Here is a 27,918-nt window from a genome sequence, read left to right on the forward strand (position 1 = left end):
CTACCGATTACCTCAACACGAATACAAGCCCGCACTCATAAAATGGGTTCTCACATGGATTCTGGCGTGCAGGTTGCCAACGACAATAACAACACCAGAGGTTGTAGTTAAGGTAGTGCCATCCGCATCCAGGTAGACGCTCAGCAGGGGAAAAGGTAATCGTGAAGGTAAAGGTAACGAAAACAAATGCTCACCTCTGGCAACAACAACGAAATTGATTTTCCCTGTTCGTCTTTAAGACTTTTCTGAATCAGTGCAGCGAGCAACAACAACTAGAACCGGAATCCGTTTGAAGTTGAAGCGCGCGCAACGCACACGCACACATGCGCAAACAGGTTGCACCTTCGGAGTTCGGAGTTGGAGTTCCGAACTTCGATTGTGTGGGTGTCAGTTGCAAGGCGCTTCGAACACTGCACTGAGCGAAATTTAATTGATCAGACAGTATTATTAGTATTATATGTTACATGAAAATAAAATATTTTAAGATTAAATAATGGCAGTTTAAGTTGAAACTAATGACATAGAAGCAGTAAAGAAAGATCAAGTATCTACTTAAGTTGGGGATTTTAAAATAAAGGAATGCCTTGTTTTTTATTTTTATAAGATAATAATAATAATTTAATGACCAAAAAATTGTAGATCGAACAATTATATTTTGAGTTCCATTTCTTCCAGAAGAAACGTATTTAAGATATAGATACTTTGGTAACTAAAATATTATTAAAAAATGTCCTAGGCTCGATCCTTGTAAAGGTCTATATTTTTATTTGTACCGCCCCATATTTATTTAAATGGAAATCAGCATTCAAAGCTCTTAGAATGAAATATGTTATTTTGAAACTTATTCCTAATTCCCTGCGAAGACAAACCTTCCATATAAGTTGTCTTTTCAATATATTTTTCCCTACATATTTCTCTCAGTGCAAGTTCGATCTCCAAAGTTGGAAAAGATCAGAGTGCGATCGAAGACCAGAACAGAGTCTCAGTTGCGTTTGAGTTGCGAGCGCGGTTTGTAGCCTGATCTCCGCTCTCAGCGTTTCTCCGAATCCGAATACGAATCTTAGGTCCGCGGTGTCTTTTGTTTTCCGTGTGTGCGGTTGTGGTGCCTTGTTTATGTTAATCCAATATTTATATATACAGGCGAAATATTGCAGAATTAGCAATAAATTCGACCAATTTATCGGAGCTTCGTTTTAGTAGCGTGAGACCCGCGAGCTGAAAACCAGGGAAGCACATAAAATGAGTGTGCAGCATAAGTGATCGCTGGAAGTGGAAGCTAAAGGGTCAAACCGGTTTTCGGACAACATGGAGTTGCCACCAGCGGCAGCGGCAGCGCCGCATGCGTCGGCATCCTTGCAACGTGTCTCCTCGGAATCCAGTCTTGGCCGGGATCAGAGGGGGGAACGGGACCAGGAACAGGCAGCTGCTCCGCCTGGCCAACTGATGGCCCACCACTATCATTACATCCAGTATCCGGCGCACTTCCAGCCGCAGCAACTCCAGGAGCAGCAGCCTCCGCCACAACAGCTGCCCTGCCAGTGCCCCTGCTCCTGCGGCAGGGCACCTCCTCCTCCCGCCCAGCCCTCGAATCCCGGCCAGAATGCCTCCATGGCGGTGGCTGTGCTGGTCCACCAACAGACACCCAGTCAGCAGGAGCCAGCGAGGAACTCCCCCCTCAAAACGCAATCCGCCCAATCCCTGCTGAATCACTCCTACCAAGCGCTCCACGAGGAGCATCACCAGCAGCAGGAGCAGCTCCAACTGGACTCCTCAGCCGGAGCAGGGAGCTGCGATTGTGACCTGGAGTGCACCTGCCCAGCCACTGGGGGAAACTCCTCCTTGGCCCAGCACAAGAGAAGTCTCCTGGCGGATGCCATGCTGGGAGCAGATGAGATCACGGTCAGTGAGTCCGACAACAATAGCACCATGATCAAGAAGAAGAAGCCACGATGCGGCGGAGGAGCTGGACAACTTCCGCCGAAGACACAGCCCACGGGCGATAGCTGCAACGATATCTACCACGACACGGAGCTGGACGGAGCAGGAGGAGCGGTGACGGCTTCCCCTGGCTCGGGCATCAAGTCACAGATTCTGGACGACAATCGCCCTCCTCTGCCGCCACGCCCTCCGCCCAGACCCAGGAGTAATGCTAATGGTTCCATAGGTGAGTTAAAGGGGTTTCTGATGATCTGTGAAGGGGAGAACGAAACTCGTTTTGCTGTAAAAGAGTGTTTAATTTAAAGACAAAACACCTTAGTAACCTGGGGGAACTTGAAGCCAAACTACTTTTAGCGGTAATAGGACAGTGGTAGTTAATGATAATAAAGATTATATCATTAAACTCTTAAAATGTATGTGTTTAAAAAATATTAGAGAAGAGGGTTAACATCACCTCTGCCAAGCTAGTAATATTAGATTGTAGGGGAAGAAAGATGGTATACTTCCCTTTTATATGAGAGGTATATGATAATATGTAAAAATTACTTCTTTCTAAATCAGTTTTCTTTCGCTGATTCTTTCGTATCGGTCTTGAAAGGCTTGTGAAATAAATGCAAATACTTTCCACTGAAGTGTTGGCAAATATATGCGATACCTCAATCGCACTATTTATAGAGAATTCTTCACCACATATCGAAATTATACTTCCAATAATGGTATTACGCAATTAACATGTATATTATTGAGAATATGTTAAAGGTGTTATGCATATGAGGGTATTCCAAGGGTATTGCAATCTTCGTTCCAAAGGTCGGTGGTGATTTCATATCAGTGCTGTCGTTTACCATCCTCCCCCCCATAAATCACGTGTTTTCCTGGTCACAGATTTCGTGTCGCAGATTTTCCGCCCGTTGCGAACGCAGCTTCCGCCTGGCTATGACTTCCTCATCCGCAATTCCTGCGCCTGCGCCGGAGGAGCCTGCTCTCTCTCTGGAGGCCAGCTCTCTATTTCTCCTGGAGCTGGTGCAAAATATTTGCTCGGGGGGTTGGCGCTGTGCGAGTGTCAGTCGGGATTTCAGTTGACACCGTTCCTGTAATTGCAACGCACACTCTGGTGGCGCCGCCTCCCAGCTTCTGTCTCCAGTATCCAGATACCAGTATCCAACAGCCACATCCAAGTGCCCCACTCCACTGGCCCCAAGTCCGCGCAGATGCCTCATCCCATCTTCGCCAGCTACCCCTCATCTCAGCCAGCTTCCACGGCTGTGTAGATATTTTTCTGATTCGTTTCGCTGCGGGAAAAAAAGAAGAAAGAGTGAAAACGTGTTCCGGAATTTGCAGCTATTCACCAGCTCCTCTCCAGGATGTGTTCTTCGATGATAGCTTAGGCCACTTTCAACTGCCCAAGACCAAACCGCAACCATCACCATGCACGGCTATCCGGTGATGCAGTTCGTGCAGTACAGCATGCCCCCGCCCTGCTCCTGGGTGCCAGCTCCTCCTCCCTCCTCCGGCAATGTGGATGGCCATCATCGCGGCTCTGGTTGGGATTGGACCGCAACGCTCTGTGCCGCCTTAAACTAATGGATTTTTTTCTTCATTTACAGCCCATCGCCATGGAGCTGGGATCAAGAAGTACGTGGTCTGGTGCCTCATCTGCGGCGGCTTCAGCTGCCTGCTGGGCGTGCTCTTCCTGGGCGTCTACTTTCTGCTCCATTCCTACACCATCACGGTGGGCAACTTCGAAACGGTGCCCACCTTTGTGCCCGCCACCCTGCTCATCCTCACGGGCATCTGCATCATGAGCCTGGCCAGGCGGAGGAATCGCTATAGCTATCTGGTGAGGATAAGGTCTTCGGCAGCCCTATATAAGTTTTTTCTAATCTTTTCCTAATCCCCCCCAGATTAAGCTATCCGGAGCCTGTGGCCTGGTCTCCGCCCTGACCTGCGCCCTGGTCACCGTGACCACCACTGTGCTGCACATGAGCCGTCTGCAGGCTCTGAGGGAGTGCGAGTATGCCCAGAAGACCAGGACCTGCACCTGCTACTCGGACCTCATCGAATCCCAGGTGGATCGGGTGGATAAGGGTGAGTTGTGTCCATCGACTTAGTCCAGTGCCTTGGCTAATCCCCTGCCGCTCGTTTCCCTTTCAGAAGGAGTGCGCCTGGTGTTCGACTCCCTCTCGGATTGCGGCGTGGTTCATGGTTCCCTGTACTCCTGCCTGAGGGCTATCTTTGGCCTTTCCGTGGCCGGAGTCCTCATCGCCGTCTTCAGCTGCATGTTGGTGTACCAGCTGTTGAGTCACGAGCGGAAGAAGATGTACTGGGAGCAGCTGGAACTGCGCTGCAGATCCCTGTACGCCAGCCAGGCTCCTCCCCCAACTTTGGGTCCTAGCAGGATGTTGAACTGCCGGTGCTGCGAGCAGTGCCACGCCCACAGGCAGTTGACGCTGCCCCTCCAAGCCACCACCTATCCGTGGGATGAGGCCACTGTGGCCGCCGCAGCAGCAGCCGCCGGAGGAGGAGGCGGGGAGCAGCGCTTCTGGGCCGCCCAACCCCCGGGTAATTTTTACTCGCCGAATCCTGGAGGCGAAGATGCAGTGGGCAGCTGCCGGAGTGCAGATCGAGCCGGCGCAGGAGGAGGAGCTGGACGCAGTAGCAGTGGCTGGAGCTGGCCTCGGATGCCTTGGCAAAGGACTACGCCTGACAGTGGTCGTCGCTTCCGCCAGGCGGCTGCCAGTCCCGACTCCCAGTACGGCTTCAGTTCATCCACGGCGGTGCAGGGCGATGGCAACCAGATGCTCATCGAGGAGCCCGTGGTGGCCGCCGCCTACACTGGAATGCCGCCGCCCAATGCCCTGCCCTACGGCGTCTGGGGTCCTCCGCCACCCTATAGCGATCCCAATAGTCCGGCCAGGCGGGGATACTACCAGTACCTTCAGCCCACGGCGTGCCTGGTGGGCAATCCGGGCACTGTGGCTGTAACCCTCACCCAGGAACAGATGCATCCCAACCTGCAGCACCCACACACGCATCCCCAGCAGCAGCAGCAGTTGCAACAGCTGCAGCTGCAACGCCTTCAGGTGCAGTCCGCCACTCTGGAGCGCATGGATGGGCTGAGTAGTGCCGGCAATGTCAGCACCCTGGTGGGCGCCACCCGCTCCTCAGCCTACAAATCAAAGGCGGAGTACGAGAATACACCTTCCGATAGCGATGGCGGCAATCCACGGGAGCGGGAACGCTGCTCCAACACGCTACCCACGAGGAAGTTGAAGAAGCGCCTGGAGGCGGGCACAGGGGCCAAGAGCATCGGCCCACAGAGCAATCCCGGTCAGCAACGACCCAATGTCCAGCAGCTGTTCGCAAAGCAGGAGCAGGCGGCCCAAGTCCAGGCAAATCCCCAACAGGCTCAAGCCCAGACCGCCGGAGTGGAGAACAGTGGCTACCAGGACTCCAATGGAGCTATAGCCAAGGATCAGGCAGTGGGCACGGATCCAGCTGAATCCGAGGTCTACTTCGCCGACGTGAGTAGCTGCTGCAACATGTCCGTGAAGAACGACAGCTACTACGACAATGCCCAGAGGCACCAGGGGCACCCCGGTCACCATCATCACCAGCACAGCAACTGCAGCCACAGCAGCGGGCAGAGCAACGCCAACGAGGACTACCTGGCCCAGAGGTTTAGCCGCGGCAGGGAGCACTCCGTCCGGAGCAGACTGCCCATTCCGCAGACCAGGCGAGAGGACGACTACGAGAGCTCCAACCTGAACATGCCCACGCTGAAGGAGCAGCAGCAGCAGGCGCAGCAGCTGCAGAAGGAGATCTCGCGGCAGAGCATGTGCTCCGTGGAGTCGGAGGCCAAGACGGAGTTCACCGATCTCTCGCCCTCGACGCCCTGCGGTGGGAATCTGCCCCTGCCGCCGCCGGCGAACTTCGCCAGTGATCCGCCGGCGGGTCAGCAGTCGCCCAGCTTCGTGGCCTCGTTTCCCTACTCCTCGGAGTCGCAGTGCCTGGAGGCGCATCGCCGCTCCACGAAGAACATCCACGAGCTGCTGATCGCCGGAGGATCCTCCTCCAACGGCGGCGACTCGCACTACGAGGTGATCAACGACAGGGGGAATCCCTATCAGCGCTCCCAGCAGGCCAAGCACAAGGCCAAGTCGAAGACGCGATCGCGGGAACAGCTGGACATCTACGGCAGCGGAGCCGAGCGATCCGACTGGTCGTCGGATGGGGGTCGCTTGTGAGGCACCGAGGACCAGGAGGTATTCGTCTAGCAGCGGTTTCACCTTCACTATATTCTCTAAGGATGTGGCTCTAGGGCTGGGGGTCAGTGATGGGAGTTAAGACTTTGGAACCCTTGTTTATCATATATGACATAAGTATCACTCGATGGGATACTGCCCATCACTGCCTGTAGAAGCAACCACCTTTGGTTTAGAATCGTCGCATTTGTAATGTTTGCCATCCAAAAGAAAGCGGAACTCTACTCTATTAAATATCCTCCCTCTCCCAACTATCGAAGGTCCTCGGGGCCCAAAAACAAACCTTGCTTTAACTACTTTACGCGATATCCTTTGCATAGTTTACTTAGAACATATATTATTACTTACACATATGGTAGCATTGAATTGAATGTTGACAACTTGTAGCAATGATAATCTATGGATATTATATACAAATTATGTTATATTTACCTGCGTATTTACATAGTTGCGTATACACACACCATATACACATACACAATATATGACTAGTTAGTTAAATGTTAGAGCGCCAGTTAAATTTATTAAACGAGTACACCAAGTATAACCAAAACATTTTAACAAAACGGAAAAGGTTTTTTAATGGGACGTGGGAATTGTAAGGGATATGGGGAAAGGAAAATGGGTTTTTGAGAATTGGGTGGGAAAATATTTAGTAGATTGCTGAGGTTCTAAGTTTCTTTGATTTTAGGATTATCAATATATGATCTATAAATATATTACTGAAAGGAATTTTAGTTTTATTTCATAGAATTGTCCTTTATTTTCTGCAACTGTATAGCTATTTTTATAGGAAATGTGGTCTACCTTAGTTCCCAAAATATAAAAAACGATGTTTTGGATTAAAATCCCTGTTTTCCGCACTGATTAAACCTATCAGAAAACCATCGATTTGTCTTAAAAATTATAATTTGGACTTTATTGACTACGTGAACAAGGTGATGTGTTGCTTAGACTATGGCCACCGGTGGAGCCGAACCTCCATCCTCACTGAGCCACCCGGTGCAGGAGCATGAAGACAGCGGTGATCCCGAGGCCCAAACTGACCACAGAAGCGCCGGCGTTCTTCCGATCCGCGATGCTGCCGTGCGGGATCTCGTTCTCGGAGTCATCCGGCTTCGGTTCCGGCACAGCCAGCTCCTCCACGGCCAGCACGGTGGCCTCATTGATGGTCCTCAGCAGGGGATAGTTCTGGCTCGATCTCCTCGGCGCTGCCGTCACCTTCTGGAAGTCCTCGTACGTATCCTCGTCCAGCTTGCAGTTGCCAAGGAAGTCGTCCGTGTCCACGGACCACACCATCACTCCCGCCAACCGCTTGGACATGGCGAACAGCACCTTGTTGGCAATGGAGCGGGAGCTATCGTAGGTCACCACGTTGATCTCCTGGGTGAAGACGTTGCGCTCCGACTTGGCCAGCACTTGGCTAGTTTGGGGATCCCATTCTCGAGTCCAGCCGGAGGTTTGGTTGCTCACTGTGTGGCAGATCTCGTTGTAGCCCAGGAAGCCATCCTCGCGCGTGTAGGGACCCTTGAAGCCAACTCCATCGCTGGGGTCGTTCAGGTTGCCCCCCGCCACCGTCTTAAAGGTGCGTCCATAGAAGGGCAGACCCATCACTAGCTTCTCTGGCGGGGCACCCAGCTTCAGCAGGTAGTCAATGGAGAATTTCTGGAAGATAAAAGCATTTTAGTTTCGATCTTCAAACTAGGATTTATGCTATTAATAAACTATCTAAAACTGATTCTGAATGATATGATTAAATTATTATTAATATAATTATTGGGTTATAATTGCTTTTATATCTTCAGTTCCTGCTAATCTGTTACATAATCTGACAACCTATCTTAGGACTGTAAAATTCCAGGAAATATCCCAGGAACTCCGATTTTTCCACGGAACTTCCCTCGCAGGTGCTTCACCACTTACCACACTCAGCGGATCATCCGCGGGCGCCGAGAGCGGGGCGTTGTAGCCCACCCTTTGGTCCCAGCTGCCGTGGTAGTCGTAGCACATGATGTGCAGGTAGTCCAAGTAGCGCGAGATCTGCCGCACGTCGTAGGCCTCGTCGATGACCTTCTTGGCCGCCCCGATGGCGGAGGTCAGCAGCAGGCCGTGGTGGTCGAACTCCTCGCGCAGCTCCTTGGTCAGCAGGACGAAGTTCTCGCGATCGGCGGGCTTGCCCTTCCGCTGCGTGGGATACTCCCAGTCCAGGTCCAGGCCGTCGAAGTCGTACTTGCGTATAAAGCTGGACACCTGCTTGACGAACCTCCCGCGCAGCAGGCTGTTGGCTACCAGCGTGGAGTAGTTGGCCGATCCCTCGTTCCAGCCACCGATGGCCAGGCTGACCTTCAGATGCGGATGGGTGCGCTTCAGGCCCGTCAGCTTCTCGTAGCCACCCTTGCCGTACTCCTCCTTAAGGTCCTGCCAGGGATCTGCACGGCAAAAAATATATTTAATACCATGGATAAATCGAACTTAGAAGTGTTCAAAAAAAGGGAGAAATCAAAACTACGACTATTAAAGGCATTTTAAGTTTAAAATATTAATTTTTAATATTTTCTATTTATAAAAAATATCTGCTTTATTTTGTAACACATAAAGGGGATATTAATTAAATAAAGTTGGTATGGTATTTCAGCAAATATAAGCCTTAAGTTCTTATTCTTTTTCTTAAGGATCAGGTTCGCATTCCTGAGATATATTAAAGTAAAATATAGAATTTATAAATGAACAATTATCCCAGAACTTTAGAAACTTAAAAACTCATTTCCGACCCCATTTCAACCCTCCTAATCCCAAGGGAAGCCCTTCAATTTGCATACTACCATAAATCGAGCCGGAAACTCACCCAACGACTTGATGGCCGCCTGTGTGATGTCCAGGCCCGCGAAGGCGTACACCACATGGGTGCACAGGTTGGCATCGAAGTTCTCAATGGCATAGGCGCCCTGTTCGGGCCTGTAAACAGCCCAGGTGGAAATGTAGCAAACCACCACCTTGTCGTGCAGGGGTCCTGTAAATAAGAGCTGCCAGTTAGCCACCCCTTTGTGGTTTACCTACGCGCAAGACTCACCTGTCCTGGCCGTCACTGAAGCCCACAAGCTGCCCGAAACGGCGGCCAGGAGGAGGAGCAGCCACAGCTGCGCTGCTCCACCAGCAAGTTCGCCCCTCAGCGTCATCTGTTGTGGCTTGGCTCTTCTGGGGAGGACGGAAGACGGGTCGGAATCGAGTTAAGTGCTTTGCGTGGTTGGCCTGCAACTATGTTGTGACAACTCATAATTCCAATTCAGTTCAATTGAGTTCTTAATTGGACGGGAAAAGTGAAAGCCACGAGAACAGAGCGATGGAAACCCATGTAAACTTAGACAACTGGCAACCGAAAGTCAAAGTCTATGAGTACAATAGATTTAATGTACTTCACATCCGCTGTTTCTTAGAGATAAGCTTAAAAATGAAATAACAAATGATTCACTTTGCATTTTGACTTTAGCCAAAGATTGATAGCCTTCAAAGATAATAGATTAAGTTATATAATGGAACATTCTAGGGACCAGAAAATGGTATAGATCTTTTATAAGTATTACACTTAGACAGCTTCTTAGGAATTTATAAATTTAGTTCTTAAATCAAGAGCTGAGTCAACTCTTCGAAGTGTTTATGAGGACAGAACCGTGAGTCACTGCAAGTGGTGTTTACGAATCTAAATCAAGTCGAATGTAATCAGAAATTCGCCTGGTTCTTTATAGCCCGGCTTGGATCACTCATAAAGTTGTGGATATAGCAGCCGACTGGCCATTCGAGTGGCTTGTCGAACCTGATTCTCAACTTTCGCCGGTGCGCCCTTAAGTAGCTGGTCATGTCAGCGAACCGCCTTGGTGCAACGGGCAGAAGCGTGAATCACAAGACTCCCAGCTGCAGACTGTTTCTTACATTTATCTTCCGAGGGGTAAACAAGTTGGCCTTGGTATCTCGCGTCCGATAACGAACGGCATGAATAGGCCATTAAAAGTTGCCTATACTGTGAGAGCTGGGAAATGTGGTAGGAAGTGCGCACCGAGAAATGGGTGGAAAACAAGGCTTACAGGCGTTTTCACTTTCCGGCTTTTTTCTCTTCCACCAAACTTATGCATATTAATTTGTTTCTTGTTTTTATTAGTTTGCCGCGGGCAAACCGGAATTTGGCGTTCATCACGAGTTAGGAGCCGAGTCGACGAAAAAACACGGCTGCGAAATCGAAATCGAGAGGAAAAAACCAGGCCAAGACGCCGAGAACAAACATCAGCTGCGGTGGGAGATGAACTCCCAGCTGGACTGCTGGCCAAGCTCGAACTCTGTGGGTTGCGCATGCGCAGCAGAGGAAGTGGCGAGCCAATTAGCAGGCACACACACGAGCGCAGGGGCAGAGGCGAAGCCCTCAGGTGACATCGGAGAAACAAGTACCTCCACGGTTTCGGCTTTCCTCATCAAGTGAAGTGTATGTAACTCCGTCAACGTGCCCAGCGTATCGAATTTCTACGGTTCGGTATTCTGTGCGATACGCCCTATGTTTTATTACCCGAACTGGCGTTGTTATTCCGCTTTGGCGACGACACAGAGACACTTTGCACCGCCCTCGAAGCCAGTCCGCTTATAACTGAACTCGCCTCTCTTGCCTTCTTCGTGGCCACAGCGCAAATTGATACACATACTCGGATCCCTCGCCGTAGAGCCACTCAAGCCGAACCCGAACACAGACCTCTCCCCAAGACGTCCAAGTCGCGCTCAGCATAAAATCACAGCGAAGAGCTCAAACTTGCCGAAGAGATTTCAGAAGAGTCTAAGAGATTTTTTAAGCCAGCGAAAGCTTGTAAAACATTTTTAAATTTAAGAATAAAACAGTGTTTCTATTATTTTCCTTCTAGTAATAAATAACAACATCTTATATAAGACAGTTTCTCAAAAACCTTCCTGAAGATAATCATTTTTAAGTCGGAACTGAAAAGGTCTTATATACCACTTTAATTTTCATAAAGATAACCATTTATAGAATTTTAATTTAATATTTTTGTTGCTTACCAAAATGTTGCGTATTTATTTTAAAACATTTTCAAGAGATCTAGGTGGCCTGTACTACCTATATTTCATTTAAGCATAGGTGTCAAATAATATAAAAATGTTTTTTTTTAACGCTTTAGAAGGTTAGTCAAGTACAAATTCCTTGCAATATATCCTCTTATGTTATTATATTTTTAGTACCAAAGTATGCCGGCTAAAAACCCAAAAGTATTTAAAAAATCATTTTTCTTAAGCCTCTTTCCACATTTTTAAATCCATCGATACTCGCGCCAAGTCTATCGGTCTATCGGGCTTTCGGTGCAAGAAGAAAGTGCCATCGCTGAGTTTTGGACGTAAACAAGTGCGTGCACGAATAACAGGGCAAGATATAAGCGGAGCAGCACTTAAGGAAGGCAGAACAGAGATTTTAGAGCGAGCTCCACCAGCATGGACGTGGAGGAGGACCCTGTGGCCAGCGGAGCGGCTTCCGCCTGCAAGCGCCAGAGACGCAACACTGATTCCCGCAACGAGGGCCCGCTTGGAGACGGAGACGGAGACACGGCGCAGATTGGGTAAGTGTGGTGTCTACGGTTAAGTAAGCTCTGCGGCTTGGATAACCAATTGATTTTTGACCGGAAAACCCAGCGGGGAGAACACTGTCACAGCGAACCAGTCGGTTATCAAAAGCGCCACAATCATTACCAACAACAACAACGAGGAGGGCGACATGTTTGGCAAGGAGCAATCACTGGAGGAGAAGGAGCAGAAGAAACAGTTGGAGAAAGGGTCAGAGGAGCTGCAGCTCGAGAAGGAGCATGCAGAGGAGGAGCAATTGGAGGAGTCACAAGAGAAGCAGCTGAAAGAGGGACAAACTAAGAAGAAACAGTCAGAGCAACAGCTTCAATCGGATGAAGAACTCGCCGGCTCCTCTAACCTGGAGTGTCAATTATCCCCCCTCGCCGCCAGTGCCGTGCTGGCAGCCAACAAGCCAAATCTCCCCAGTGGCACCGAGGCGGCCATCGACAGCGATGATGACCCAACTCCATCTCAGCCACCAGCTGACGGTGAAGCCGCCGCCAGGTTCCACCCGCGCAGCATCCCGGCCAACCGCTCCTATCGCCGCATCAACATAGAGCTGTTGGGCACGGTGACGGACTCGGAATCCAGCGATTCAGATGAACCGGTGTTGCAGGAGGACACCGAGGACGCGGAAGTGGAAGCGGACAGTGATGAGCCGGCGGCGGCTGCTGCGGAGGAGGATCAGCATGAAGAAGACTCCTCCTCGGACATTTCCAACGACGAAAGGGTACGCTTCTCTCTATCTAGTGCAAGTGAATCAACCATTGAGGTGAGCAAAATTTGTAGGCTATTTTTGGAATAGAGACCCCGACCCCTGTCCAATAGTATTTCCAAGCATTTCAATTAATTCACTAATCATAAACTGACTAATTTTTGTTAATCTGAGACTTAGTGCATCTTAGTCATAAGTTTACTATTTATTGAATCTTTACTAATGCCTCAAGAATCGGCAGGACGATGTGGACTTCAACGAGCACGTTAACGCCGACGACCGCGCGAAAGTCGAGTCCGCCGTGAATGATACGATGTGCAAGTGCAAGCCCGTGTACACGTGGAACTGCGACCAGGAGCTGTTGCACAGGGAGCACAACATAATGAACCGCATCGGCTGGCGTGGCGGCCACACCTCGGTCCTAAGCTTTGGGCAAGCGTACTACGGCTCCCGCCAAATGGTGGAACAGTTGACGCTGCTGAGCTCGCTGAACAAGCACGATGGATGCGTAAACTGCCTGAATTTCAACCGCACCGGGGACCTGATCTGCTCCGGCTCCGATGATCTCAAAATAATGGTTTGGGACTGGGCGAACGAAAGACTGGTGCACAGCTTTCACTCCGGCCACAACATGAACATCTTCCAGACCAAGTTTATCGACAGCACCGGGTGCCTGGACATTGTGTCCGCCAGCCGCGATGGCCAGGTGCGCAGGTCCGTCATCCCGCCCTCCGGCGGTGCCATTAAACCTACGCGCCTGTACACACACAGCGATTCTGTACACAAGATCGTCCTGGTGCCGCATAGCCGGCACGAAGTGATGAGCGCCGGCGAGGATGCGGCTGTCAAACACTTCGATTTGCGGGCCAGCAATGCTGCCACCACGATGCTGCGGTGCGTCTACCATGATGCGAATGAGCGGGGCCGCGTGCGCCTGTTCAGCATCGCACATCATCCGTACGCGCCCGAGTTTTGCGTCAGCGGATCCGACGACAAGCTGCGGGTCTACGACAAGCGCAAGCTGACGAAGCCGCTCTTGGAAATGACCCCAACCAATATAAAGGATGTGAGCATGTGCCACACCCTTGCCCAGACAGTCTAATCTCTGTTTTTATTCTCGTGTCCAGACAAAGATCACGCAAATTACCTGCGCCGTGTATAACCACTGTGGCAGCGAGATCCTGGCCTCATACAGCGATGCGGGGATCTACCTATTCGACAGTCGCAGCACCAAGGATGGCGAGTACTTGCATTGCTACGAGGGACACATGTAAGTCCACGTTGCAGCGCTACTGTGCTAGCAGTCACATACCCCTGCTTGTCGCCCACAGCAATAGCCGCACCATCAAGGGAGTGAACTTCTTTGGCACCCGATCCGAATATATTGTCAGCGGTAGCGATTGCGGGAATATATTCTTCTGGGACCGAAGCACCGAGGCGATAATCAATTTCATGAAGGGCGACCACGCTGGCGTGGTCAACTGCCTGGAGCCACATCCCTGGATGCCGGTGCTAGCTACCTCCGGCCTGGAGCACGACGTTAAGATCTGGACGCCAAATGGCCCTGCCAAGGTAAAATTAATCACTGATCATAGCTGGATTATTCTTACTGATTTCCTCCCGTAGAAGCTCGACGAGGATGCACTGAAGCAGACGCTGGAACGCAATTTCAGGCGTAACATCGTGGACAGGGGCGACTTCGACATTAACCAGTTCCAGTACTTCATCCGAGGGTTTCTGCAGGGCTCCGGACAAGGCTCCCGCTTTCGCCGCCCGCGAAACCCGAGATCCGAGTCCTGGCCCTGGCAACGCCAAGGGCGGCAGCATCGGGACAACAGCTCGAGCACTAGCAACGGCTCCAGCCCATCCAATCCGACCTCCCAGCCGCGCAGCGACAGCGACAGCTCCGATGACGACAATGGCGAGGGAGCAGCCGCCGCCGCTGCGCTGGACACGCTGCACTGCCGCACGCAGTGAGGCTGCGGCCGTGGATGAGCTTCGAAAGCAGTCCTCGGTCATCTTATGATTTTCGATATTATAAATATGTTAGAAAGCGTTTCCGAAGCTGTGAATTTGTAACCGTAACACATAAGTGCGCATATATTATTTGTAAACAAGGTTTAATAAATGCTCATTGAGAAGAATGTGAGGTGTGTGACTTTTGGCCAGACGAACCCATTCTTTTATAGGTGTTCAGTTGACTATTATTCTTATCTAAGCAAGAATGCTTGCAAACAGCTTGTAATGAATTCAAAAGAACAAAGGTACCTGTTCTCAAAATAGAATCTAATTAACATTTCTCATAGATAACCTAAATCTAATTATAAGTTCTAATATTAAAAATTGAGCAACAGAAAATTATGGCAAGCTTTTTGAATTTTAAAAATAAAAACCATTTTAGGCTGCATTCTTTTTCCCTAACTCGGTTACTTTTTCATAATATATTTTCAATGTCAAGGTAGATAAAAGGTGGTTTGACCTAATTTTTTTTTAATAATTCTATATTTTATGTGCCATTTACTACGATTGTGAAGATTGAATCTTTAAAAATATATATGAAAAATTTCGTTCTTTAATCTCGTACCTACTATGGACATTTATGTAATACAGGAATGTATTAAATATATGTGCTTAAATTATTAAAGAAACATAGTTAACAGAAAAAAAAACATAATATAAAAATAATTTAATGAATATGAACAATAAAATAGATCTCAGAGTTCAGTCGCTGGTCTGGCAGATGAGGGCCACGCTCCGCTTGACCCAGTGGGAAGCCTTGACATGCGTGTTTAGCAGCAGCGGAACCACGTAGTTGGTGGAGTGACCCGTCGTGGACAGCGTGCCCTTGCGCTCGCCGGTCTTGTAGAGAGGACAGCGATAGCGTGATCCTTCAACCACATCAACCAGACCGACTGGCCGGAAGAAGATTACGGGCATGGCATAGATGAGCACCTTTGGGAACTGCTCCACCAGTGTATTTTCGCGCCAATCCCAGCGCGCGCCCTCCAGGAACAGTCCGTTGCAGTAGACTCCGTCGTCCGGAGGCAACGCCTTCGTCTCCACCTTGAGCACGTCATAGTCGAAGGTCAACGTGTCGATGGGGATCTTGTACTTCCGGGCAAAGTTCTGCATGGCACCGGTGAGGAAGGCTTGGGTGAAGAAGAACCCGGACAGCCAGAAGGTGGGCGGCTTGCCATGATGATGCCAGTCGTGCAGCCAGTTGAGCCGCTTGTACAGATCCTGGACGTAGGAGCCGAGTGGCTTAAGGCAGGGGTACGACTTGGACATCCATTTGGTCGGAATGCGGTTGAACTTCATGGCGGTCATCACGTTCTCCAGGTCAGGCGTCATCACGATTATACCCTTAATACCCATGGCCAGATCCCGGCAGGTGGCGCGGATCTCCTTCTGCAGCTTAAGGAAGCGCTCCATTTCCTGCACCACCACCGTGTTCATGGACTCGTTGTAGTCCACCGGGTACTTCTCTGCCGCCGCCTCGATGTCCATGTCAGCCGGCATTTCGCGCTCGATCTGCTTAATGGTGTCAAGGATTATCTGCTCCACACTAACTCCTGCTCCGGCGGAGCCCGCAGCCTCGCTGCCCAGCAGTAGGATCATCGAATCAAGCAGTGTCTTGGTGGTTTGCAAGTCTCGGGTTATGCCGGAGTTGGCATGCAGACCATACACCTCGGGTGGCGCCAGCGAAGGAAGGTTCTCGTCCAGGTACCGCAGGATCTCGCGGTGCTCCGTCTTTCTCGGCAGGATGTAGCGGTCATCGCTGGCGAATCTGTAGCGATTGTCCGATACCGCCTGGGCGTTGCAAAAGTCCGCCAGGATCGTCACTATCAGCCGGCGATCCCAGTTGTCCGTAACTCTGCCTCCGTAGTTGCACTCGCTGGTCAAATACGAAATGGCGTCGTAGGGCACGTGGTCGTATTGGTTCAGCAGCATCTAAAGGAAGCAGGATTATATTGGAGATGTTTTACCCATACGGTTTTAACTAACAAGTAAACTAAATTTCGGTTTGGGTCTCAAGTAACCTTTTCGGATTTAAAGCAATAAGTAATGGTACTGATCCTTATCATTCCTATCCCTACCTTACATAAAATACGGAAACTTACACTCAGCTGCAGCACAGATATCTGCAGATCGGACTCGTTAAATCCGTAGGCGATGTTCCAACCCAATGGACCATACTTCCGGCGCTCCTGAACGACTGCGTGGAAGAAGCAAATGCCGTAGAGCAGCCTGGTAAAGGCGCGATCCTGCTTGGCACATCCTGTATAGAACTCATAATCGTTAATGGGCTCCGAGTTGTAGGAGCGCATCAAGTTCTCCTTGAGTCCGGTGGGAGGCTCGTTGGTCATCTTAACGCCGTTTTGGAGAATGGTGACCGGGAATTGGGGAGTGGGGTAAGCAGTGAGCCAGATTCGGAAATTGGCTGAAATAGGCGGATTCTAAATTAATTTTTTTCGAACTTATAAAATATAAGAAGAGACCTACGCGTGGTGTTAAAGGTGTCCATGTTCTCCCACAGGTATTCCAGGTAGGGCATCCAGGAAGCGGCCAAGTGACAGTTCTGCAGGCACACCCAGTAGCCCATCTCCTGGGCGTTTTTGATCAGTGCCGTGGCGATGGGGCCCTGTCCCTGACCCAGCGAGATGCTCTGGAAGGTCTCCTCCTGACCCATCTTCTCTGCAAAGGCTAGCAGGGAGCCCAGCGGGTCTGCTCCGGGCGAGAGAATGAACACCAGCGGCGTAAGGGCTGTGGAGTCGGCATACGACTTGGAGATGTCAAACTCCGGCGGCGTCACATACTGATCTCCGATGCACTCGGCGATGAAGATGCGCACCGCCAGAAAAACGGAGTCGGGACGCAGCGCCTTCAGCACGATGATCTTCTCGAAGGCGGTGGTCTTGTCGTGCCACGGAGGCGGCAGTGGTTGCTTCTCCGGCGAAAAGTGGTCGTAGATCGCCTGCCAGGCGCGCAGATTGTTCTTGAAGTGCTCCACAATGCCACGCAGCTCCTTGAGCTCCTCCAGGCGGAGCACATTGAGCCACACGGTCTCTGTTATCCAGCTGGGATCCGGGTTGGGCGGCAGGTTTGTGGACTCCTTGGCATTGGTGACCAGGTGGGCGAAGTGGCGCATCTCCACCTGACCTGTGCCCAGCAGAATGCGAGCGGTGAGGATGAAGGAGTAGAGGAGCTTGTCCTTTTCGAAAATGGAGCGGCACACGTTGTTGTACAGATTCCGCGTGAAGCCATCTACCAGGAACTTAATGCGCCTTGGTAAATCCTTCGACTTGTTGGCCGTTTCAATGGAGTACATGTAGAGATTGATGTACCAATTCAGGGAGAACTGGTACATGGGATCGATGTTAGGCAGATCCGTTATGGAGTAGTACAGGATGGAGGAGTGCACCGCCACGGGTTTGTAGTTGAGTCGGAATGCCTCTATCTTGGCCACCGTCTCCTTGGCTGCCTCCTGCTTCTCCACGATGTCTTTGGAGAGTCCTTTCGAGTCCGCCAGAATCTGGATGGCCGCCTCGTTCTCCAGGATGTCACCTCCGGCGCTAAGCGTCTTTAAGATCATGTTCTCTGCATCCCGGAGAGCTCCCTTATTGGCTGCCGCCTCCGTGGTGAGCGTGATGCGCAGCTCCTGCAGGTCAGGTCGCTCCTTGGCCACCACAATGCTGAGAAGCTGGTCCATCAGGGCGTTCTGGGTGAGGGCAAAGTTTATGACGGTCACCTTGTTGAAGGTCTCTGGCAGAAAGTGTGGATTGCGCAGATTACAGGTCATGTACAGGCGGAAGTTCGGATTCACCGGCACCACCGCCTCGCCCAGGCTGATGTGCTTAACCCCGCCCTGCAAGAAGGTCTGCCGCATCAGGATAGGATCCAGCGGGACCTCCAGCTCCTCCTGCACGTTCTCTATGATCACTGGAGTACCGTACTCCAGTGCCTCTGCGATCACCTTCATGTAGTTACTCTGGTTGAACTTGACGCAGTTCAGCCGGTTCTTCCGCTCCATGTTCTTCAGCCAGTTGTTGGCCTGGGCCTGCGGATCGATGAAGAGACTGTAGCGGCTGGAATTGGCCGAGATGATGGCATTCTCGCTGGAGAACTCATCGTTGGGTAGCCCGTCTAGCTGCCAGTTCTGGATGGTGACCTCCAGGCCCAGTACATCAGAGATCGAGTAATGCGAGGAGCAAGGTATCTTCAGGTCGGTGACCTTCTTGAACCAATCCTTGACGCATTCCGAGCGGTACTGCAGATTTACGGCCGACAGGTAGGCGATGATGCCGCAGGAAATGAGCACATCGCCGGGCAGGTGGTCATACAGCTCCTGCAGATCTTCCGCCGCCTTGTTCCAGCGTGACTTCTCGCCACCCAATCCACCGATAAGGGCCTCCGCTCGGAGCAGCTTGTTTCGGCAGCTCTCGGCGTGATCCTCTGTCTTCTGCATCTCTGCATTCGCCTTGTCCAGCTCGATATTCAGTTGCGCCACCTTCTCCTCCAGGGCCAGGGCCAAGGCCCGCTTCTGGGCCAAGAATTCCATGGTGTCTGCGTACTCCTTCTCGGCGCCGGCTAGCTTGGCCTTCTTGGGCGCCACCACCTTGGCCACCTCGTCGTACATGTCCATGGCGATAATCCACTGGCACAGACCCTTGGCGGCACTCGAGGCCTTGGCCACCACCTTGGGATCGAAGTCCTTGTTGGGGATGAACTCCTTGCGGATGCGCTTTATGATATCCGGCGGAATGTTGTCCTTGTCGAACTCCTTGAGGGCCGGCAGGAAGTTCATCTCGCCCAGCAGCCGCTTGCTTGGTCCCCAATAGTCTTGGACCATTTTCCCGGAGGATGGATCAGGAATACGCTCCGGCGGAATACCCTTGATCACACAGACGGCGGCCATGACCAACTTGATCACGGGCGGGGGATTCTTCATCGACTTGACCAGCGTGATGTCAGCCGGCTTAAGAGTGTTCAATGCAGCCAGGGCATCCTCCAGGACAGGAATGGCCTTGGCCAGATCCCGTTCACAGTCCTGTTTCAGCACTTGTGCAGCCTCAGCCTGCACGGAAGCCACCTCCTCATCCCTCTTCACCTGCTCGGCGGCGGCGCTGGCAGCCAGCGTCTCCTTGTTGATCTCGAGCATCATTTTGCGTGATGCCTCCGCCAGGGCCACCAATTTGGGCTGCAGGGCATTCAGATCGCGCTGCATAATAGAGATGGCCGCTGCTGCCTGGGCCAGAGTATCCAGGCCACCGATGTAGCGCATCTTGGCTAGCATCGTCTCACTCTGCTTGCGGTAGATGAGCGTCTGGAAGGAACGGATCAGCTCGATGAAGGAGGCGTTCGTCTGGTAGATGTGGCGACCCGTCATTTGGCAGAAGGCGCGCGTGGCACGCGCGGCCGTCGTATGGAAGTACTGGCAGGTGTCCATAATGGCCACCTTGATTTCCTCGCTGGGCACATTGACGTCCACTAGCGACATCTTGGCAATCATGTGAAGCGCCTCCTCGGGCCAACTGTCGTACCAATCGATGGTACAGCAATTAACCAGCGAGGGATACAGGCGCACCCTCGTCCTGAGTGCATCACCGATGGGCGAAAAACTCAGGATAATGTGCAGCTTCTGCTTGCAACGGTCCACGAAGAAGGAAAAGACCTGCAGGGCCGAGACGTCTATGTTGCGATTGCCTCCCTGGGCAGCCAGACGCACCATTTCCAGGACCTCCTGCTTCTCGTCGATCGGAAAGATGTTCGGCACCTCGCCTTGGTTCAGCAAGCAGTCGATGTCCTGCAGGAATAGCTCCATCTTAATCTGGTTCTCGGTGATCAGGAAGGTGGTGTGCTTGTTCATCCCTCCCGCCTCTTTCAGGATCGCCTTGATATCATCATGCCAATCATTTGCCCCATAGTTTTTGGTGATCTCCGGCTGGAAGAATGAAGTCTGCACCATATTTGTGGCCAGTTTGGTCAGCGATTGCCGCCCAGATCCACCAAGTCCAATGATCAGGGCACTCGCTCCCTGGATGGAAATGATGCGGCATATTCGGTTCAGATGCTGCAGGGCAAAGGTGAACAGGGTGATGTCCATCTTGTTGCGCCGTGTCGAGTTGTAGTCGTCCAAGCTGGTTAGTGCCAGGTTTAAGAAGACCTCCACACTGGGCACCTCCTCGTAGCGACGCTCGTCTGGAACACTGTCCTCGTCAAAGTAAACCCCAAACAGGATGTTGCTCGCCGCTTCCATGGTAAACACTTGCTCGTCTGGTCCCTGGAAGAGAGGAGATCTGTTTAGTTATGGTTGGAGCAATTTGGATTTAAGATTGGAATCTTTATAAAGATAAGGAACCATCTTGAGGAGAAGAGAACATATGGCTCCGCCCGACGTTCCCAACTCACCGGTACGCAATATCTCTCAAAGACATTCTCCACTTTGTCCTTGAAATTAGCCTTGAGGCACTCATTGAGCTTTTCGAACATCCATTTGCGATCCACGTCGTCCACCAGGCGATCGTAGAAGACCCGCATGGCCTCGTGGTACCAGACGCGCACGAAAATCTTCTTGTCCGTCACCGACTCCTTTCGCACCAAGGTGCACCCGGTCACGACGCGGGAAATGTCGCGCAGGTTGAATATGTAATGGGACTTTGCCGGCGTCGCCCTTATTTCCGCCTGGACCAACTTGTAAATGGACTGAGTTGCCGAAACGATCTGATTGGTCACCACAAACACATCCTGGCCGTGGCCAGCGCGACGGAAGCCATTCAGCGCTACGTTCAGGAAAATACGGAACATGCTGTCGTCGCTGAACGTGTTAATGGAATACACGTTGAAATGGTTCAGGAAGCGGGCATAGACATCCTGGCGACTGCCGCCGGGCAGACCACATGCGGCCATGATCAGTACGTTGTGGATATACAGCTTGGAGCTATCCTTTAGGTCATAGACGTGACCGTAGTCGAAGAACTGACGCAACAGCTCCAGAGGAGGCTGGGCTCCATACACCTCCTTCACCGGCATGTTCATGTCGTCCACGAAGAGCACACTCTGCATGCCCTTCGGCGGTCCGTAGATGCCTCGCTTCCACTTCTGCAGCTTGGATATGAGCAGCTCCTGGCACTGGTTGGCAGATATCATCACGGTGAAGGTGATAAATCCCGTCTCGAACACCTCCTTGTCCAGCTTGTTCATCAGATAGTTCTGTATGTAGACAGTCTTCCCGGTGCCAGTTGGTCCCACAAGCAGCATTCGCTTCTTGTGATCCACGTGCATCTTAAGCAGGTGAATGTACCGCGCAGTGTCCACTGTGGGAACTATTACTCCAGTCTTGGTCTCTTCCACGTCCATGCGCTTGGCCAGATCTGGCCAGTACCGCCAGGCTCCGCGCTGTTTATACAGGAACACGTAGTCCACCAGCAGACCTTCGGTGGGTGGAGTTATCTCCATCTTGCCCAGCGGTTCCGGCGGCGGAGGATCGCTGTCCCAGAGCTGCAGTGACAGATTGGGATTTATAATAGTCCTAGCAGTGTTTGTTGTACCCCTACCTTCTTCAAGAACGCATCAAACTTCTCCCGCGAGGCTGTGTCCAGCACTCCACCCACTCCCCAGATCAGAGCGAACAGCATGGCTGCCTGGAAATAGCTCACGATGTACTTCTGGTAGTCTTCCGGATTTTCTTCGATCGCCTCCGCGATCTGCATGTCGAACAGGTCAAATGACGTTAACATGCAGTTGAACTCCCCGGGTTTGATGAACTGGCTGCAGTAACGCCGCACAAAGGTCTGGCACTGGAATTAAAAAAATCTTCGTTAGGAGATCCTATCCCACGGATCTAAGTATAGCTCACTCACTGGCGTCAGGAGCCACTGAAGCAGAGCCATCACATAGGCCACGCCCTCTTCGTCCGCCCACCGAGGATCGGCCTTTTTCAGCCAGCTTTTTGCGAAAGCACGCCATCCCAGAGTCGACGGCTCCATGTAGATCATTCCGCATCGGGAAACTGTGGCCGGCGAGGCCTGGGCCAGATCCATTACCTCGAACACCATGGACATCTCGTTGCTCATGGTGATCACCTCGCCGCTGGTCAGACACAGCTTCTTGTTGTCGTCCAGCACCGTGTTCATGTTCTCAATCCAAACGGCATCCACGGGTCCATCGAAGATAACCTACAAGGATAATTATTTTCTTATTTAAAAACTTGAGATTACTATTTTACAGACTCACCCACTTCCTGTCCGGCGTAGGCGTCATGGCAAAGTCGCGAAAGATCTTGGCCACCAGACCGTCTGTCCACTCATACGAGATGGGATCGAAGGAGCCGTACAGCTGGTTCATCGTAATGGACTTTGGGTTCATAATGCCCATTTGGACGTGCTGAAAGTAGTTGCTTTTCTGTGGCGCCTTGATCTTCAACGCGGACAGGACCTTGGCGAGGACTTGGAGCGTCTTGGACTTGCCCGCCAGCGGTTCGCCCACAAGCATGAATCCGTGCCTCACGATTATCATTTCGTAGGTCTGAATGACCTTGAGCAGGAAACTGGGAGCGGGCTCCAAGGTCTCCTCCAAGCAGACGCGCTTAAACTCCGTTTCCACGAGGGAGTAATCGATGTGGGGCAACTTGATGCCAGGGAAAATGTCCGAGATGATGCCCTCGAACAAGGGAACATCGAACGAGAGGAACTTGGGCAGATTCACGTCGATCAAGCTACGCAGCAACAGGATGTCCTCGACCTCGTCCGGGAACTGTTTCTTAATATTTCCGCAGGCGGAAAGCACAGTCTTCACGGCTCGCATGCCGTAGTCGTAGTGATTCTGGCTTGACAACTGCTCCGAGCAGAGGCGGTAGGTGGTCACAATCTTGACGGCCAGCTTTCGGGCGTCCACGAATCCGTAGGAGTACAGGGAAATCTCTCCGATCATGGCGTAGTCCGGCACCATCATGGCCACAGAACGAAATAGCACCTTCAAATTATCCGGCAGTTCGGATCGACCGGCATAGCCGGGATTCATGGTGATGCATACGTAGCAGGCAGGATTGAGGGTCAACTCGGTGCCTTCAAACATGAACTTGGTGGCGTTGCTGCGAACCGCTTGGATGATCAGCAGGATCTGTTGGGCCACCACGGAGAGCACCTCCAATTCAATTCGGTTGAACTCGTCGAAGCAGGCCCAAGCGCCGCATGAGGCCAATCCCTTGAAGAACTTGCCCATCGCCTTGTAGTCCAAGCCGTCGGAGCAGTTGAACACCTTGCACTGGACGGCCAGAGCCTTGGCCAGATCCTTGGTGGTCTCCGTCTTGCCCGTTCCAGCGGGTCCCTCCGGAGCTCCATTCAAATGGAGTTGATAGGCGCCCACCAGAGTGCGGTAGCACCGATCCGTCAGCGGGGTGATCACCAGGCGATCCGAGTTGCCCAGATACTCGTTGGCAAAGGGCACCGTGGCGTTAATGATTCTCACCCAAGTCTTGTCGTCCTCCCAGTAGTAACGCATCTGTGCCAGCCACTGGAAGTCAAACTCGCTGCTGACCTTGTTCTTGATGAGATCCTCGGACACGTCCTTGGCATGCACATCGATCACAATTAGCGACTTAATGGTGATCCGGTTGAGGTTGCTGATCTTCGGCGAGCGAACCAAAGTGACAATGTCGTTCAGCTCCTTGGACAGCTCCTGGAAGAAGTTCATCATGACGGTCATGTTGCCGCCGAAGGTGCGACGTAGGCATCCATGGACGCGGGATGCCCAGTAGACCTGCGAGATGGCCAGCACCGTCATCTGGGGCCACTCCAGCACCCACTCGTGTCGCTTCACCTTCGGGTAGTGGGCGAAGGAGAGCTCGTTCTGGTAGCGCACCGCCTTGAGCATCTCGTCCTCCACTCCAATCAACCACTTCTCCACACTTCCGCCGGCCGCCGCTGTGGAGACCTGCTCAATGAACTCAATCGATTCTTTGTCACTGCTGATCATGGCCAGCACATTCTTGGCCGCATCAAACTCCAGACTGTTGATACCTTCGAAGCACTTGCTCAAGTGGGGCAAAACACGCAGCGGGTCCTTCGTCTCAGACAGGATCTCCAGCATTTCGTCGTTGGCCAAAAAGAAGAAGCGCGGGAAGTACAGACGCTTCTTCTCCAGGTAGTTACTCACGCCGGTGGCTATGTCCTCCAGCAACTCGTTGGCCTTCTGCAGGGACTCCAGCAGACCCGAAACCGGAGCGGTCTCCATCACCAGCGGCTGGCGGAGGACTAAGCCCATATTCCTAGTATATGTCTGCTCTACGATGACAAAGAGGCGACCCTCCTCCGGCATCTGGGCCACGATGTCCTTAGACGAGAATATAGGCAGCAGGTACAGGTAGTTGGCCTGCACCTTGCCCCATTGATCCAGGGTTTCGTTTACCCGCATGATCTTTTCATACCAGGCGCGCACCTCCTCCTCGCAGGGCTTCATGAAGGCCGATCCCCGCATGACCAGCGTCTTGAGAATGTGGTCGTCGAGCAGGGCTTGGATGTCATCCAAACTGCTGAGGATCTGAACGCCCGTCTCCTTGTAGGGTCCGTAGGGAAACACCCTGGTCTCCCACTCCTTGATCATGGCTTGCAGCGCGTTCCACAGCTGCAATTCCTTGTTCGCTCCGATGCTGATGATCTCAAATTGATCGAGGATCGGGTCCAGGCCAGAGTTGAGAATCTTGCGCAGGGTGGTTCCAGCATCGGGTGTGACGTCCCAGCCCGCAATGTCGGACATCTCCTTCCAGTGACGCTTGCGCAGAGCAGGATTGCACATGGTGTTCACAATAAACACGCCGGTGGTGAAGTCCTTGATCGACTGGATCATTGAGGTGCAGAGTCGCAGGGGCACCGGATGCTTGGCCGGATCCGGATCTTCAGTTTGACCCTGCAGGAACATTCCATTAACTCTCTTAGATAACTTTAGTATAAAGTGATCTCACCTTGAATTTGCACACGGGATTGTCGATAAGATCTTGCTTGATCTTGACCCTGTAGTACTTTTGATTCTTTTGGAACTCCTTGAGGTAGTCATCCGTAGTTCTCTCCACGAACTGCGGTTCCAGGTACTCGAAGGGTCCATCGTTCCAAACGCTCAAGTAACGCTGCCACTCAATGCAGCATCTTTAGATAGTCAAGGATATTAATTTGAATATTGGATTAATAAGTTAATTAGTTACTAACTTCATCAGCTCGGCAAAGGGATACACAAACGTTTTGATGATCTCCAGCTTGGGATACTCCGTTTGGGCGATCTTGAAGAGCTTCTCCTCCTTGTTGATCCAAGCCACGTAGTCGTCGAAGGTCTTCAGCTGATCTATAAAGTTCTGCAAAATGATATAGCTATCCCGAAACTTATCCGGCCGACTCATGTCGTCGATGACGGCCAACTTGGGCAGCAGGTCATCTATGTCCGTGTTCAGTTTCTTGATCACCTCCTGGAGGTGCTCCTCGAATGTGAACTTAAACTGTTCCTGTTGCGAGGCATTATAGTCGCAGATGTCGTTGATGTCCTTGATCCAATTAATCGTCTTGATGGTCAGGTCAAAGTGATACTTGGACATCTCGGTCAGCTCGACAATATTCGTGCCGACCTGCAGGCAGTACTGGATGCGGTCGGTCAACTCGGCGATCTTGTCCTTCTTCACGTGGATCATGTACTCGGCACTCTCCAGTAGCTCCTCCGTGGATTTGGGAATCTCCAGCGCCCGGTATTTGATTTTCTCAAACTCATCACAGATTTCCACTTCTGCTTTGATGTGCTCCCGGATAATAATCGTGGTGATCTCATCGATCAGATTCTCGGCCAGACTTCGCAGGCCATTTACAGCTGGCTCGTTGTGGATAACAGCCATCACAAAGTACTCGGTTCCTGGCTCACTTCGCAGCATTTGGATGAAGCCGTAGTACATGTCGATCCGGGCAAAGTACTCCTCAAACTCGTGTGGCTCGGACAGAAACTGGTTGAGGGCATCCCGCTCCTGCCAGGAGTACAGCGCATAGTACTTCTCCCGAAAGCCATCGATGTACTGGGTCACCTCGTGATAAGTGCGCATGATTATGTCCTGAACCTATGGGAAAGTTTATAAAACTTATAGGTAAAATCCCTGTAGCTGATACTCACCTTATCGATCACGTCCTTCAGATAGTTCTCATTCATCTCGATCTTGAGGTAATCGCTCACCTTCGCATACATGGCCATCGAGGTGAGCGTCTGCACCTGCGGCTGCAGTGGCTCCATGCGGTAGCCCACCATCGAGATCTCGGTGGCAATCTCGGCGAATGTCCTGAGGATAGCCCACACATTGGGCCGCGTGTCCAGATCGCTGGAGAACTCGGCCCACTCCAGGGACAGGCGCAGCATGGGCATCGTGCGCGGGTGACTGCACATCCGGTACATCTCCTCGAAGGTGCGAATCTTCATGTTGGTCATCTCGCGGTTCATCAGCCCCTCCAGAGCGTTCCAGGCCCGCTTCCACGTGCTCATCGGCATCACGCGCTTGCGCATCAACTTGCGCAGCACCAGCACCACCTTGGGATACCAGGTCCACCTCAGGAAGGTGTTCACCTTGTCCAGTTGGTTCTGGATGTACTTGCGGTAGAACTTGTAGGACAGCGCTTCTCGTCCTCCCAGCCCCAACTGCTGCTGCATGGCGCCGGTGGCCAGGACGTAGTGAAAGACGCAGGCCAGATTGGGCAGTTCCCCGACGGATATGTTGAGGATGGCCCGCAGCGGAAGTTGCAGGATCAGTAGTTTTTGGGCTATGCGACGCCGGTTCTCCAAGAAGTTGCTGTAGTTCTGCGTACGACCCGGCCTCCGGAATCCGATATCCGGATGGGGCAGTTCAAACTGAGCCGGATCCTCGTCGGAGAACTCTGGATGGCGCAGGATGTTCTTCATGCTGTAGACCTTCATCAGGCGGTTGAACTCCTGGTGAACGTCCTGCATGTAGGCCTGCACCAGTTCCGGGTACTTGTTCTTCAGCCGCTCGGAGGCAAAGCTGAGGATCTTGGCCTCCGTGCGACGCAGCATCGGCGGTACCACAATCTTCCTCACCTCACGCCGCAGGTTGTCCTCGTAGTGCGACTGCGGCAGGAGGCGCATTTCCGGCTCCGGCTGCCACTGCTGGCGGGCCACCCGCACCTTGACGTCCGCCGCCTTTTGCTTGAGGAACTGATAGTGCCGGCGCTCGTGGACCTCACTGATGCGGAACTTGAGCAGCGGGTTCTTCATGTACGGCTCATTGTCGTACTTGGTGATGTCCGAGGCCGGGCGGTGCATCCGCTCCAGCTTCTTGGTGTACATGGTCGCGCCTTCCTTGGTTTGGGATTTGGAAGCGCAGGGATTTCAGGGATTTTTCCAACTCTCCGATGGTTA

General features: G+C 51.9%; 4 protein-coding genes across 12 annotated transcripts; 2 read left to right on the plus strand and 2 right to left on the minus strand.

The window, feature by feature from the left end:
* Positions 1–996: 996 nt before the first annotated feature.
* Positions 997–6,765, plus strand: LOC108035251 (uncharacterized). 4 transcript variants are annotated; one of them, XM_017110789.3, is made up of 4 exons: positions 997–2,164; positions 3,546–3,778; positions 3,843–4,026; positions 4,093–6,765. In XM_017110789.3, the coding sequence occupies exons 1-4, from the start codon at positions 1,306–1,308 to the stop codon at positions 6,183–6,185; spliced, it is 3,369 nt and encodes a 1,122-aa protein (XP_016966278.1). In that variant the 5' UTR covers positions 997–1,305; the 3' UTR covers positions 6,186–6,765. The 4 variants fall into 4 exon arrangements, with proteins under 4 accessions (XP_016966278.1, XP_016966279.1, XP_016966281.1 ...); XM_017110790.3 differs by having other exon boundaries at positions 4,096–6,765; XM_017110792.3 differs by lacking the exon at positions 997–2,164 and adding an exon at positions 3,065–3,481 and having other exon boundaries at positions 4,096–6,765.
* A 329-nt stretch (positions 6,766–7,094) lies between these two features.
* On the minus strand, positions 7,095–10,864 carry LOC108035252 (probable chitinase 2). 5 transcript variants are annotated; one of them, XM_017110794.3, is made up of 5 exons: positions 10,756–10,864; positions 9,274–9,398; positions 9,049–9,213; positions 8,127–8,632; positions 7,095–7,868 (listed from the first exon to the last, which is right to left on the minus strand). In XM_017110794.3, the coding sequence occupies exons 2-5, from the start codon at positions 9,377–9,379 to the stop codon at positions 7,191–7,193; spliced, it is 1,455 nt and encodes a 484-aa protein (XP_016966283.1). In that variant the 5' UTR covers positions 9,380–9,398; positions 10,756–10,864; the 3' UTR covers positions 7,095–7,190. The 5 variants fall into 5 exon arrangements, with proteins under 5 accessions (XP_016966283.1, XP_016966282.1, XP_050741977.1 ...); XM_017110793.3 differs by having other exon boundaries at positions 9,274–9,458; positions 10,756–10,849; XM_050886020.1 differs by having other exon boundaries at positions 10,641–10,830.
* Positions 10,865–11,403: 539 nt separating this feature from the next.
* LOC108035565 (DDB1- and CUL4-associated factor 8) lies at positions 11,404–14,669 on the plus strand. Of its 2 annotated transcripts, none has more exons than XM_017111233.3 (6): positions 11,404–11,806; positions 11,880–12,582; positions 12,758–13,591; positions 13,653–13,795; positions 13,857–14,097; positions 14,152–14,669. In XM_017111233.3, the coding sequence occupies exons 1-6, from the start codon at positions 11,682–11,684 to the stop codon at positions 14,500–14,502; spliced, it is 2,397 nt and encodes a 798-aa protein (XP_016966722.1). In that variant the 5' UTR covers positions 11,404–11,681; the 3' UTR covers positions 14,503–14,669. The 2 variants fall into 2 exon arrangements, with proteins under 2 accessions (XP_016966722.1, XP_016966723.1); XM_017111234.3 differs by having other exon boundaries at positions 11,408–11,806; positions 12,767–13,591.
* Positions 14,670–15,196: 527 nt separating this feature from the next.
* Positions 15,197–27,898, minus strand: LOC108035131 (dynein axonemal heavy chain 12). Its single transcript, XM_017110572.3, has 10 exons — positions 26,665–27,898; positions 25,725–26,611; positions 25,484–25,664; positions 22,759–25,428; positions 22,386–22,700; positions 22,080–22,322; positions 20,935–22,023; positions 17,029–20,806; positions 16,647–16,966; positions 15,197–16,476 (listed from the first exon to the last, which is right to left on the minus strand). The coding sequence occupies exons 1-10, from the start codon at positions 27,844–27,846 to the stop codon at positions 15,247–15,249; spliced, it is 11,895 nt and encodes a 3,964-aa protein (XP_016966061.1). The 5' UTR covers positions 27,847–27,898; the 3' UTR covers positions 15,197–15,246.
* Between the last annotated feature and the right edge of the window lie 20 nt (positions 27,899–27,918).

Source organism: Drosophila biarmipes, chromosome 3L (assembly GCF_025231255.1).
Source record: "Drosophila biarmipes strain raj3 chromosome 3L, RU_DBia_V1.1, whole genome shotgun sequence".
NCBI classification, from domain to species: Eukaryota; Metazoa; Arthropoda; class Insecta; order Diptera; family Drosophilidae; genus Drosophila; species Drosophila biarmipes.